The sequence below is a fragment of the Hemicordylus capensis genome, chromosome 2 (genome assembly GCF_027244095.1).
Source record: "Hemicordylus capensis ecotype Gifberg chromosome 2, rHemCap1.1.pri, whole genome shotgun sequence".
Taxonomy (NCBI): domain Eukaryota; kingdom Metazoa; phylum Chordata; class Lepidosauria; order Squamata; family Cordylidae; genus Hemicordylus; species Hemicordylus capensis.
Window position 1 is genome coordinate 418980651 of NC_069658.1, and position 14786 is coordinate 418995436.

A 14786-nucleotide genomic window follows, 5' to 3' on the forward strand; every position below is an offset into this window, starting at 1 on the left:
ATTGCTGGAGGTTACCACTTCGCTATTGTGTTGTATTTTTGTCTTGTTGATGACTGAAATAAAGATTCCATTCCACAACAGCCGATGTGATGAAGCAGATCTGACTTGATTGACTATACGATTTTTGCAATGACAACTTATCTTGCTGTTGCCATGACAACAACTTCCTTTGCCATTGCTTACCTTCCCTTAAGAAGTTAGGAAGGCTTGAGAAACATTATTACACTTTGTATATGCCCCTTCCAGCAAAGATCTCAGGGGCTGTACATGGAATTACCACATTTTAGCCTCACAACTACTCTTCAAGGTAGGCTAGCTAACTGGCCCAGGGACACCCAATGAGCTTCACAGCTAAGCAGTGATTTTGACTTGGATATCCCTGGTCTACAATCCATCATACTTGAAAATCAATTTTAAAAACTCTGTAGTATCACCATGTCAATGAGCAATCATACTAAATCTTTGGGTGCAAACAAGCTGATTAACCCCGATCTACCTTCTAATGCATAAAAATAAATCAACACCCAAGAAAAAAAATTTAAAGGTTTTTATTAAACATCAAAGAATAACAGACAGAAAGAATCGGGCTGCAAAGCATACAGAACAAAATCCATTTCATGACATACATTAAATTTGATCTTATTTGTTAAAACTCTTATTAACAGATGCTGCCTTGTGGTGTTGCCAGAAATACAATGGTTGATCACCTGGGGGGGGGGAGATGGTATTTTGAATATTTTTCCAAATTAAAGTAAAATACCCAGACCTCATACTTTCTTTTCACAAAGTGCTCATGCATACCCATACACACAAATAATTTCCCATGCTAAGAACCCCACAGAGGAGAAGTTAATTCAGCGAAAAGGCGAAGTTTCATGTATTAACTCTCACATCACTCACAGGGAATGCTGTGTGATTGCTGTGTACAGCAGTGGCAGGCAATTGATGGTAATGGGCCAAAACCAGACCACTAACAACCACTAGGTAAAACAGCCATTTAGCCCTAGTCAAGCTTCTTCTCTTCTCAGGAGAAAGGAGGAAATACAGGAAGACGGATCCTGCAATCTTCCTCCCCACAAATTTGGCCATCTGGAAATGCTCATTGCGAGTGTAAGTGATTCCAAAAGGGATTTGTCTTTAGATGGACCCTCCCACCAGTATCTCTGCTACATACTATGATGTGCAGGCACTTGCCAGAACTCCGATTTCAGCTTGAACTTCCTTACTCCCGGAGGAGTGGAGCCACTCTTGTGGCATTACATCAGGTCTCTGTGAGTAGTTTTGTCCTATCCCATCCAGAATGCATTTCATAAGCAGTTGTGGCTTTCCTGACTAGTTTTAACGTTTGACATGATCTGTTTTCTTTTTCCTTAAAAAAAAAAACTTGCCAGTGACTGGCTTTGAAGGTCCAGTGTGAAATCAAATAAGCAAGCAGGCCAAGCAGAGGGACCAAAACATGATCCTTAATGCAGACTAAAATTTGTTGCATGGGTTTGTGGACTGGGCGTGGACTTGCGGTTAAGAGATCATGCGATTGCTCCACAAGGCCCGAATTTTCAATGGAAGCAGATGTTATACTTCACTCCCATTCACCTCTCACAGAAAAATTGTATAATTTGCATTATATTAACTCAACATTGGGTGATCTGTCTCAACCATTAAAAAAATTACCTGGAACCATAACAAAAAAGTATGGCTTTTAAGAATATCTAGCTTCTCTTTTAGATGGCACTGGCTAACATATTGTGCAGTGTCCTGCAGACATTTCCGAGACCATGGGAGTTGCTGTGTGCTTGTAGCAGTTCTGCAACTGCTGGAAACTGCAAATGCAGTTGCATGATGGTCCAGCCATTTTTTCTGATGGCCAGATGATCACGCAACTCTGTTTCGGCAATTTCCAGGATTGCACATACGCTACAAATATTAAGCAGTTCTTGCGGTGCTGGAAAAATCCACAGGAAACATCCACAGTATTTCAGCCACTGTGTCCTGTACCATAAAGTTTGTGGTAGATCTTGATGTCTGCCAAGGGACTTGCAGACCTATCGTAAGGACTGAATAATGGAATGACTTCAAATAATTGAAGTTACCAATTAAAGATGAAGAAAAAAGTCACATGCCCCTGAAATTCAGATTGTGCTTGGTCAAGCAGTGAAGCAATCACAATTTACCACAATCCCACTTAATGACTTTCTGAATCATTTTGAAAAAGTTGGCAGGACTGTTTTCAGGGTAGATAAATTGAGATTATTGCTTATGGCTGTAATCCCAAAACCCTTTACTCCCATTCTGAATGACAGTGACTGCTCAGTCTTACATGGGCAGAACAAGAGCTTTGTCCTCACAAGGAACGGCTTAACTAACAGCACACAAGGTGTGCTTTGCAATGCTGAGCAGGCAGAAGCAGGGAGAAAATTTTAATTCTCGCCCCTCCCCACAAAGCCATTTTTGCATCCAGCAATATGTCCATGAGGGTCATGTGAAAAGGGCTTTTGCGGGGAGGGAGAAAAGCAAAAATCACTTCCCTCACCACCCACCCAGCACTGTGAAACAAGTCTTGTGCATTGATAGTTAAGTTGCTCCTTGTGAGAATGGAGCTCCTGTTCTGCCCTCATAAGGCTGTGCAGCATGTCAGTCAATAACAGCAGAGAGACTTCGAACACCCGTCTTAGACTTTAGACCAGAGCTGCACACCTTTAACTCTGCTGGCCTACAACTCCATCTTCCCTGACTATTCGTCACTGTGGCTGGGGATTATGGGAGTTGTAGTCCAAAAACAGACTACAACTGTGATTTCATTCAGCCATGTAGATGTGGCATAAAAATTCCAAACATGCCACTTTTGCTGCTAACTAAAAACATGCCCACAACTGCTGCTACCGCCCCGCCCCAAATTTTTCTGAAAATACTGGGCATGATCTAGCCAAAGTTAAGCCCTTTTAAGTCCCATTGATGTTAGCAGGAGGAAGTTAAGCACACCCACTGGAATCGGTGGGGCTTAATTGTGCTTAACGTTGGTTGGGTGGTGCCCATTACTTTGGTTTTAGAGTCAGTAGAAATCTTTATATCAAATGCCTATCCCAAAGATTTAATTATGATTAAAATACTATGTATATACTTCCAAACTTGTTTTTACTGGCCAGTAAAAAACAGTGTACATTCTAAATAGCTGCAACATATTTAACCCACTGAAATCATGGTCCACAAAAATCTACTTCTACTAAAAGAACCAGGACATTCTGGAAACATTTTCAAAGAGGCAAACCTCCTCTGGAAGAGGCTTGTGATAGCGAGAAACAATATGGTTTATGACGCCTTCAGATAAAAATGATCTTATGGAATGGGAAAGAATTTTCTTTGAAAGAAATAATAATAATAATCACTTAAAAGGCTGCAATAGAGAATATGTAGCACCATAATTTCCTGATGTGCAAATACTTTGTGCCTATTCTGTCTGTGTGTGTGTGCGTGTGTGTGTGTTTTTTAAAGCATTCTTATAGATAGCCTCCCCAGGCCAAGAAAGCAACTGTTCAAGCCTGCTCAAGTGTAACTAAGGCAAATCTAGCACAAGGAGTTCACCTGGCTGTGCCCAGCTTTGTTCTCAACTTGGGGACAGAGTGAGAATAGGCAGGGAAAATGGAAGGAGCAGGGACTGCAAGAGACTCTAGCATGAAGGGAATATGGGAGAGAGAGAGGGAGATACCATATGGGTAACCCTGGCCCAAAAGGGGCCCAGTTTAGAAAAAGGCAGCTGCACCTTGAGCAGTTAGTTGATTTCAAGGACTACATGTTTTAGGTGTACACCTGTTCAGGTTACCCCTAAAACTGTTGGCCAAGTTTACTTCTCGGGGAGCTGTGCTTAGCTGCATTTCCCTGTTGAGCAAATCCCTGGTGGCCAACGCAGGTTTACTCTGCATAATTGGGGGAGTGTCCCTAACGTCTTCAGAATTATTTCCAAAGGATAGAGTGTGCTACCTGCTATATTGCATGGATGTATAGGCACTCAGTCTTCTAAGTCAGCTGAGACACCCATTAGGAGGGAACTCAGACTCCCCTGCCACGGTCTCCATAAAGTCACTCTGCAAGAACCATTACTTTATGGCGTATATACATAAAAGAGCAAGGATATTCCTCATGGTGGAGACCAATTCTTGCCCTAGCAGCAAATCTGAGGCATGAGAGAATATTGTAATGTACACTACAGGTAGATAACAGCTTTTACAAAATACTGCACCATCCTAAATATATTCTTGTGACAAGCCCTGGGATCAACAATACAGCATATGTTGTGCTTTGTTTGTGCCAAAATTAATTCATTGTACTCTTTTAAATATATATATATAACGGGAAAGAGATTTTTTTTTTTTAATTGATTTGAAATATGAAGGACTCTGGCAAATCATTTTACTTTCATCAGGGCACAACCCATCCTCACACAGGAATGTGAGGATGTACGTGGAGAAATTGTATAGGCCTGTTCCCCTCCCCTTCTTCTCAGTGCACATGCATTGAGGTGCGCCCTGGCACTATAGCAATGGGAGGTATGTGCTTGTCTCCATCCAGGCCTCCTTCTTGCCCAGGTGGAAGTCTCCCAACTTCCAAGTACATACTGGGTATAGAGGCATGTCAAAGACAGGAAGGAAGGGGGGAAATGGCATCCTATTGAGCCCTAGGCAATTCCCCTGTGCGTGGGCAGCTGCACCTGTGTAAGGATGACTTGTGTCCTTAATGTAAAGCACAAACCATGCTGATGTGTCAGTGGAAAACATAAAATAGAAAATATTTTTTAAAAGCCCTAGAAGCATTTCCTCTCTGTACAATACCAATTAATATATAAAAGAGATATAACTTTGCTCTATCTTTAAATGTGGAATATATTTTATTTTTATCCCCTTTGCTATGGTATATATCACTCTGTCTCTTCCAAAATACACAGTCCTTGAAAAATACTGTACAAAAAAAGCACACTCTAATGATTCTGTATAAACTTTATACATTTTATAATAATCTGTTTCTTTTGGTCTTCAGAAAACATTTAAATGGATTGGATTAACCACAGTACGACAACACCATCACCTTTCAATATATATACTCTTACATTCATTATTTTTTCTCCATAAAGTTCACTCTATAATAGAAGTTTAGAAACACAAGTTTAGAAAGCAAATCAAAGCTAAAAAAGGAAAAAAGAACAGAAAATTTGAGAATTATCAGCTCATGTACAATCAAAACATCTCAAGGAAAAGTGGGATTTGTAACAAGTAACTTAACTCAGCCAAAACAATCTGGAAAAACAGCAAAGGAGAAGTCCACAGAAAATATATTACAGCAACAGTGAACGTAAAAAGTTGAATTGAACAAAAACTGGACTTGGAGAAATGCAAACGTCAAATGAAATCAAACCCCCCACCAAACTCCAAAGTCAGTGGTTATTTGAAGTTTTAATTTTGTTCTCTTGTCCATTAACTACCCTGACTCTTCCACGCACACACTCTCACCCCAATCTAGCACAAGCCATTGGTGCGCTCCTGGAACACCCCTGGGCCATAACTGACATTGCCAATAACCTCTCTGAGGAATGGCTGGGGGAGGGACAAAATCAAGACACCACCTTTTTCCCCTCCCCACTAACAAGGGATTTGTGTGCCAGAAGTGTCTAGGCCAGTCATTTATCTGGCAGAGCAAACAATCCGCACACGGAGCAGTGTGTGTGTGTGTGTGTGTGTGTGCGTGCACATGCACATAGGGTTGGCCCAGCCACAAGGGCAAAACCAGACCACCTCTTGTGCTGCCTGCATTCCAGGAACAGCAGTCTAAGCCTTGGAGAGAGCAGTGTGGTCTGCACTTTTGGAGGCGCTGTGCACTCAGGCAGTCTAACAAGCAGCTTATGGGCCAGGTCACTATCCCTTGCTTTCTGAGAGACGTGACCAAAAGCCTTTGAATCTTCTCTACCAGCCACCCATGGCAGACACAGTGGTAACAAAGCGTAAAAGACGTGGCAGGCATTAAAAAATGAAATTAAGCAAGTAGCAACCTGATCAACCCTTGATCATGTAATGTGCTATTGTTAATGTTGTTTGGCATGTGATAAAACCCTGCAAAAACCTTGGGTTGGCCTTCTGCATGCAGAATGCTCCTGCATCACACCAAGGATCTCTGGATCTAGGCTTCTGCCTTTCTGCTTCTCAGATTCTTGTAGCAGCCTATCTGTGAGTCTTTACCATTTCTGTTCACAACAGTAAAATGTTATCTTATTGTAGGTGAACATGCACCAGTGTACAACAGAATTAGTGCTTCGGTTTGGGCCGTGCAGAATACCCCATTGCTCTGTGATCTATTTTCCATCTATCTATTTAGGGTTATATGGCAATTAAAAGAAAACTTAACTTCCTTACAAGATCTACCAGGAGGAGAGCTATCAACAGCAGTGTGAATCTGAAGATATATTCATCAAAACTTTAAAACACAGTAACAAAAGCAGCAAATCTATAAATTAATATTTCTGCAATGTAGCACTAAAATATTCATTTGTGCATTTTATTAGCAAGTATTTTTTTCTGATTTAGCGTACTTAAACAACAGCTTGAAAAGAGATCTACCTTCTATATTTGTCCTTGTTTCTCCTCTATTTCTACTGGGATGTTTTCTTTTTCTTTCTCCAGATTAAATCAAGAGGATGATTGGATGATTAAGGATAAGATAAAAATACCAAGTTTGAAGCAGCACTGGGTGTATGTATATATATATATATATATATATACACACATACATACACACACACACACACACACCCACACACACACACATATACACACCCACCCATCCATATATATATACACATACATATACATATATTTAATAAAAAGCTTACTATGGGAGGCCTCAGCAATCCAAGTTAAAATAAGTCACTCTGAATTGAGGGTTTCATAAAGATGGGAAGTGCCGAGGTGCCTATGCACACACAGACAGACACACCTGCGTGTGCGCTTACACACACGGCGTACGCGCACACACGCTTATGTTTCTGCTTTCCAGTAAAGTGCTGATGACTGAAAAAGTTGGTGGGTGTGGTGCTATCAAACAGGAAACACACTGTCCATTCAAATGCCAATCCACAAAAAGAGAAGGGGGGGGGGAGAAAGGGAGAAAAAAAAATGCCATTTACAGGGGGCCGTGCCGGGCTTCATACTTGGCCAGCACATTCTTGCATTTGCCCAGCTCTTTCCGTAGCTCGGCCACCTCCTGGCGCAGAGCTGAGTTCTCCTTCTCGAGGAACGAGGCGCGGATGGCAATCTGGTTCTCCTTCAGCCTCCGGGCATCTCTAGATCGCTTGGCAGCCATGTTGTTCTTTCTGCGTCTTGCCCAGTATTTGTCATCCTGCTCATTAATCACAGGGAAGAAGTAAGAAGGCATTAGATTTCAGTGGATTGAGGTACTGCTTTACAGTGTCAGGGTGGATTGCCAGAACACACACTATTGGCAGGTCCGTGTGTATTCTGTGCATCCAAAATTAGGCACCATCATAAGGAGGACATAAGAACTGCCCTGCTGGATCAGGCCCAAGGCCTATCTAGTCCAGCATCCTGTTGCACACAGTGGCCCACCAGATGCCTCTGAGAAGCACACAGGCAAGAAGTGAGGGCATGCACTCTCTCTTGCTGTTGCTCCCCTGCAACTGGTATTCAGAGGCATCGTGCCTCTGAGGCTGGAGGTGGCCTTCATTAGCTCTCATGTTGGTATCTACTTATGTTTTGATTGATTGATTGATTGATTGTTAGATTTATATACCGCCTTTCATTAAAAACAATCACAAGGCGGTTTACAAAATTTAAAACACATAATAAAAATGAATTAAAAGTATTTAGCTAAGTATTTTTCTAAAAGTTGTCTAAGGAATGAGACTTTATTAACTAGCTAGAGGGGACATTGGCACAGTCTGAATTGCCTCTGAGTTGTACCATGCTCCAGAGTTAAGTATTTTGAGGCTTGCTCCTAAACCTCCTTGTTTGGGAAGAGGAAGAAAAGGCACCCCATAATCTACATCCTGGCTTATAATTTCCCATCTCATTCCTCTCTGTAAAAACCAGCTTTGAGCAATTCATTCCTGTGCCACCCAGGCCACCACATACATCTTTCTTTTAAAAAATTACAAAGGCAAATCCTTTAATCCAGGCCTGAAAGAAATAGAGCTGGCATCTGAGAATCACATGCAGCCCAGAAACAACTGACTGGCCTAATCTCCTTACCCTCTCCTTCCAGAACTCAGTCACCAATCCTCACAACGGGTAAGGCAGAAATCTTTGGCCAAGCATTCTAATCACAATTCCCTGATAACTGGGGGGAAAGAGGCAACTTTAAAAGTGGTGATTCTCTTACAACGAGTAAAAGGAGCACAAGTGTCTCTATTCAGTCCAGCATAGCATCCCTCCAGGGGCTGTTGCTGAGAGGGAGGGAGGGAGCGTGCACATGCACACTAGATCGTGAACTCTTTTGGGACAGATAACTATTCCCCACCTCCTACTTCTTATTATGGGGACATATGGGGATAATACTTCTTATTATCCCTTTGGGGACAGGGATCAATTTTTGTTTCTCTTATTTCTTTGTTATTTTTCTGTGTGAACCGCCCTGAGCCGTTTCTGGAAGGGCAGTATAGAAATCGGATAAATAAATAAATAATGAACAATGAATAAATTTTGGTGATCGTCCGCCAGCCCTGACTGCTTGCAGCCAGGGTTGGGAGACCGCAGGGCTCCTGGATGGTGTCCCCCACCTCAGGCACAGGGCATTAGGGGAGTTTGGGGGGGGGCGGGGAGATGATCCCAGCCCGCAGACCCTCCACACTGCCTGAGGAGGCAGCTGAACGTCTGGGTGCCCGATCTCCGCACCCAGACTCTTCAAGGGGATTGTCTGCGGTGGAGGTAAGCTTTTAAAGGCTTCCTCCCCTCGCCCCTTTGGAGTCCTTTCTCCGATTGTGAGAAACGGCTCCATCTCCGAAAAATATCCAAGGACTTCTCTTTGATTCAAATGTTTATTTCATTTTTCAACTGTATCCATAACTTTATGTTTCTTGAGCTACCATATGTGAATAAATCAATTATGCAAATTGGTTTTTGTTTCCTTTAGCCATGTTCTTAGAATATTTTGTCAAAGGAGGTAGAAAACAAAGACAAAGGGGAAGAGAGCAGATGAAAAACCATGATGACTGGTACACAGTAGCCATACAAAATCAAACTTTTAAAAACCAATAATGGACTGCATGTTAAAAATACATATCATATAGCATATTAAGAGAAAAATGTCCACAGGATCAAAACAAGATTAATCTGTCAGCTAAATCACCATGATACCAACTAAATACCAGGTGGATACCAGCCAGTTAATACCTGCCCGAAAGTCTAACTAAGTTTCCAGAATGGCGACTAATACTATGCATATTTATATGAACTGAGTTGGGCCTTGATGAATTGCCCAGAATATATTATTATTATTATTATTACATTTATATCCTGCTCTTCTTCCAAGGAGCCCAGAGCAGTGTACTACATACTTGAGTTTCTCTTTCACAACAACCCTGTGAAGTAGGTTGGGCTGAGAGAGAAGTGACTGGCCCAGAGTCACCCAGCTAGTATCATGGCTGAATGGGGATTTGAACTCGGGTCTCCCCGGTCCTAGTCCAGCACTCTAACCACTACACCACGCTGGCTCTTAATATACAGAAGATCTAAAGCAGTGTACACATTTTGGGGCTTGCTTATTTCCTGCTCCCAGTGCAGATCCTTGCATTCTCAAAGGCTGTTCTGTACTGTCCTCCATTAGTGGTGTGCCTGAACCAGAACTCACAGTTCGGTTTGAATTCGAGTCAAATTAAAATCGAACCACATGCTGCCAAACCAGTTTGGTTGAACCTACTGGCCGGTCTGGTCCTTTGGTTCAGCGGTTTGGCTATAATTGTAATAGGGAATCTAGTGAGGATTCCCCTTTACAAGTAAAGGGGTGGGGAATCTACCAAGTAATGTAGAGTCCGCTTCCCCCACTCCAGCTCTGCCCAAGCATGCAGAGATCCGTATTGACCAAGCTGCCTGCACGGTGGCAATGCAAATGTGCTGAGGCTGCAACCATGTTGCTGCCACGCGGGCAGCTTGGTAAGTACAGATCACCATGCACTTGGTCAGCACCGGCAGCTTTGCTTGCCAGTAAGGACTTTACATTACTTTTCTCACCACCCGCCCCCTGCCAGCTCCCCTTGATGTCGAACTGGTCTGCTCAAAACTGGTTCCGTTTGATCACGGGCCGGGCCGGCCCTGGTTCGGTCCACAATTGAGCCACCCAACTGGCCCGGTTCGATGTGAGCCAGTTCAACATCGAACAGTTCATCCACACCCCTATCGTCCATCCCACATCACAAACTGCTTTTGAAATTCTTCTCTATTTGAAAAACAGTTTACTATCTGGGGTGAGGAATTGCCATTTGAGAAACAAAGAACTGGGCGCACAAAATATAGCTGCATAGTTCTTGGGATCCTGGCTCAGTTACTAGACCAGGGGTTCTCACTCTGGCAGGGTATGATGGGAGCTGTAATCCAACAACATCTGGGAATCCAAAGTTGAGAACCCCTGGACCAGATCATACCAACCCCAACCCGCAACCTATTCTAGCTTCCATAGCCTGGTCACCAGTTCCAATTTACCTTCAGATCTTCTGGAATGAAGACTTTGCGGGCTTTCTTAATCATTGGCTGCGGCTTGAGCTCTTCCTCGGAGAACTTGCGCTTGCGAGGGTCAAACATCTCCTGGCCAGGAATGCTGGAAAGAGCGAGGTCAGCAGGGTCAGGTTCATAGCCCACCGGGACCTGAATAGTCTCGGGATCGATGGGACTTGGTGTGTTGCGATTTGCAGGCAGGATCTGACCTGGAGTAGAAGAAGACGTTGTGTTATTAAAGAAATAATATTGTCAGATTTGGTAGACAGTAGTATAGAATCCACCAGCATTGTACAGTCCCTTCAGCAGTTCTTTCCATTTCCAATTTCTGTTCTCTCCTTCTGAGCCAACAATATCTACACTTGTTTCACAAAGGAAAATGCTATATTGGATCCTGTATGCATCCTGTCCTGCTTGTTAACCAATGAAATTTCTCCCAGGCCATGCTTGCAGGGAGAGTTACTTCACTACTACTACCGCTGTCATCAAAATATTCCCTTGGTAGATATTTGGGTATATCTAAAATACTTGAGGTTTTGCTATCATGGCTCTCCTTAGGCAAATTATTATTCCCGTTTTAAAGCCAAGAAACTGAGGTCTAGAAAGAATGACTTGGCCTGGACCTCACCATTCTGTGGCAGAGGAAGTTCTTGGGAGTAGGCCTCATGGGTCCAAATCCAGTTCTTTAAGCACTGAACCACACTGGCTCCCAAACTGTCTTAAGAGGGTCTTGTGAGCAGCATCACAGATCCAAATCCATCCATCTCTAACCAAAGCCACACCAGTTGGGTAGTGGCCTTGGTAGGCAGCCATTATTCTCAACTAGCCAGGTATGAAGTCCAGTCTCAGCATGCAATGATATCACAATGTGCCCATACTTGGCTCACATTCATGCTACCCATACCATATAAAATATATTTCCTCAGTCTCGCTGCATGCATACAGAACCTGGGCAGATAATAGATTTTGATGGCTGATATCTAGACTCACGAAGCACTGGTGTAGTTAACACTCTGCATGCACTTCAGGGGAGGGGCATTCTTCACTGCTCTGCACTTACCTCTGAAGCCAACTGTGACTCCTAAAAATACTGCAGACTTTGAGAGACTTCAGTTTGGATCTTCTAGGAATATTGGTCAATATCCAGGCTAACAATGTGAGCATGTGGTGATGGTGCAGTGTGCACTCTGGGGGTGGGGCAAAATCAATCCGCCCCCCTTCCCTCTGAAGCCTTTTGTAACACCCAAGCATGTCTCTGAGGGCTGCATGACCCTCAGGGACATATTTGGGGAGCCACGGTCAGCTTCAGAGGGAAACAAAAAATGCCCGTTTTGAAGCATGCATGAAGCATGAACTACCAGTGTTTCACTGGTTTGAATGTTGGCCACCCAACAGCAGGGGAAGGAGTGGGGAGGACTATATTATTGTTTTATCCAATTGTTTTATTGGTTTTCTTTTTAATAAACTTTGTGTACCATTTCAAGTACTACTTGCAGTGGAGAACTGCAGCTTAAAAATGTTGAAGTAAATGTACAAATGTCCCCAGCTCCTCCCTCTGAACAGATGAGCAGTGCTGTTGCCCACTACCTGATAGGGACTATGAATGTGGATCAGCTGGATTAGCCCAGGAACTGCATGTGTACACTCATTTACGCCCATGGTTCCTCACAGGAAGCTGCCTCATACCGAGTATGAGCATATCTACACTGACTGGCAGAGGCTCTCCCAGGTTTCAGGCAGGAGTCTTTCACAGCCCTACCCGGAGATGCTGCCCGGGATTGAACCTGGGACCTTCTGCACGCAAAGCAGATGCTCTACCTCTGAGCTATGGCTCCACTGTACCCCAAGATGGCTCAGAGGCAAACAGCACTTCTGCCCTACTCTCCTCCAGTCCATGGCACTGCAGTACAAGGAAATGCCAGCGGAGATTTGTGCTCAAAGCGGAACTCAAACAAGGTGAAGAACGTATTTGGAATTCATGCTCAGCACTCCGTGTACTCCTTGACAGAATAACAGGACATTAATGTGGGAATGGGGTGCACTCAGGGGTGGAGCTGACTCTGCGGAAGCCATGCCTTTCATCATAACCTCCTAGGAAAGTGCAGTCACAACAACCTTTGCTTTCAGGAAGGGCTGGAAAGCACTTGGGAGGAGAGAGTAGTGGATCAAAGGCCTGTTTTCCCCCAGAACAAAAAAAAGCAGGGGCAGGGGATTTCATTGTTATCCATTGAACCAGCCACAGAAAGTTTCCTTCTCAGGCTGTGGCCATGTTACTTGACGCCAAGATCTCAAGTGCTGGAAACTGGGCATATCCTGTTGTGTTTTTGAAATGTTATTTCACTAATCAAAATATTCTGTGCCGTGACTGGAGAACCAAAAGGTGAATCTGGAGAAAAAAGCAGGTCTTATTCACACATTTCATGGATGGAAGTGGTCAAGAAGCACCATCCGAGACTCAGCTAGGAGCCAGGAAGCCCTTCGTTCATGACTCACCACAGCCATGAGGTCAGTGGGCAGCCTTAAGCAAACCTCCCTTCCTGCCTTTCTAAGTTCTGGTTCTCTCACTGACGATAAGAATCCTAGCTGGTCTTACAAGGCTGTTGTAAGGTTCAGTGGCCGACGGGATGCACAACGTAATGCTGGCGTTGCCCATTCAGTCAGTGCTGTCCTGATGGTGTTGTGCAAGTGGGCAGTTGCGCAGCTAATTAAAACCATGTGCCTAGAGTTGCGCAGTGCTGCTCCCACAGTTTCCAATGGAAGTGGCACTGCACAACTGCAAGCACTGCACATCACGCCCGCCAGAGTATTCAAAGCACTTTGAGCACATTCAGAAAGTGCTAGATCAACATCATCAGCCCAACTGAAGCAATAGAGGCTTTAGCTTACTGGTAGATCACATGCCTTGCATGTGCCTTGCATGCAAAAAGTCCCAGGTTCCACCCCTGGCATCTCCAGCTAAAGAGATCAGGTCATGGGTGCTGGGAAAGAAATCTGCCTAAGACCCTGGAGAGCTGCTGCCAATCAAAGTAGACTATTTTGGGACAAATGGACCAACTGTCTGAATCTGGCAGTGTCACATGCCCCCTTTTATTCCTTTCAGGAATGCATGGCAGCTCCTGCTGGGACGGGTGTGTGAGTGACAGAGACACACAAAAGCTGCAATGCTTTGCACACCTACCTGAGGACACGTTTCACTGAACTGAGTCGGAGTTAGTTATATCTGAGTAAACCTTCACAGGACCATGTTGCTAATGCAAACTAGAGCTACGGAAAAAGAGCTACGGAAAACGACATGGGCCATTGTGTTCCTGCACCTAGGGGGACAATTTCTTATGCTCTCGCTTCTAGTGCAAAAAGTCTAAAAAATCTGTATGATCCCCACTGCATGCTGAGGTCATCTGGAGAGGTCCGTCTGGTGGCGACTCGGGACTGGGCTTCCTCTGTAGCCACTCCTAGATTGTGGAATGCACTCCCCACAGAAATTAGGGCTTAAGTACATTATCAGCCTTTAAGAAAGCCCTTAAGATTTATTTGTTTGGTCTGGCCTTCCAGGGTTTTTAAACTGTTTTAAATTGTTTTAATGATTTAAACTGTTTTAATTGTTCAGATTTTATGTTCTTATGTTAAATTTTTGAATGATGATATTTTGTTTTAGTTTGTAAACAGCCCAGAGCCACTGAATGGGGCGGTGTAGAAACATGATAGATAGATAGATAGATAGATAGATAGATAGATAGATAGATAGATAGATAGATAGATAGATAGAGAAGGACTGTGGGGAGTTTCCAGGAAGATGCACACCTTTCCCCTGCACATCTTGCTTATGTGCATTTCTACACAATTTGAAAAAGGTGAAAAAGATGCCTCCCCACCCCCATTGACAGCTGCAGTGTAGCTAGCATAAAGGTCTGCTGCTTTTTAGGAACTCACATTTTATGCTATATAGTTCTCCACATTGATAAATAGGAATAAATATCCGACAATAGCCCTATTCACGTATTATGCTTGACACCTGTGTGATTAGTGTATAGTGCACACAGGTCCAGATCTGCATGTAGGCATAGTTATTGACATATTATGTTG

At 43.6% G+C, this 14786-nt stretch overlaps 1 protein-coding gene across 2 annotated transcripts in view; it reads right to left on the reverse strand.

The window, feature by feature from the left end:
* Positions 1 to 533: 533 nt before the first annotated feature.
* The window catches only part of HLF (HLF transcription factor, PAR bZIP family member), a 72071-nt gene continuing 57818 nt past the window's right edge, over positions 534 to 14786 (reverse strand). Inside the window, exons 3-4 of one of the 2 annotated variants that reach the window (XM_053295517.1) lie at positions 10692 to 10912; positions 534 to 7377 (exon numbers count right to left, since the gene is read on the reverse strand). In XM_053295517.1, coding sequence (XP_053151492.1) covers positions 7162 to 7377; positions 10692 to 10912 — 437 coding nt within the window. In that variant the 3' untranslated portion in view covers positions 534 to 7161. Of the gene's footprint in view, positions 7381 to 10691; positions 10913 to 14786 lie in introns of both variants that reach the window. The other variant, XM_053295516.1, reaches the window with a different exon arrangement.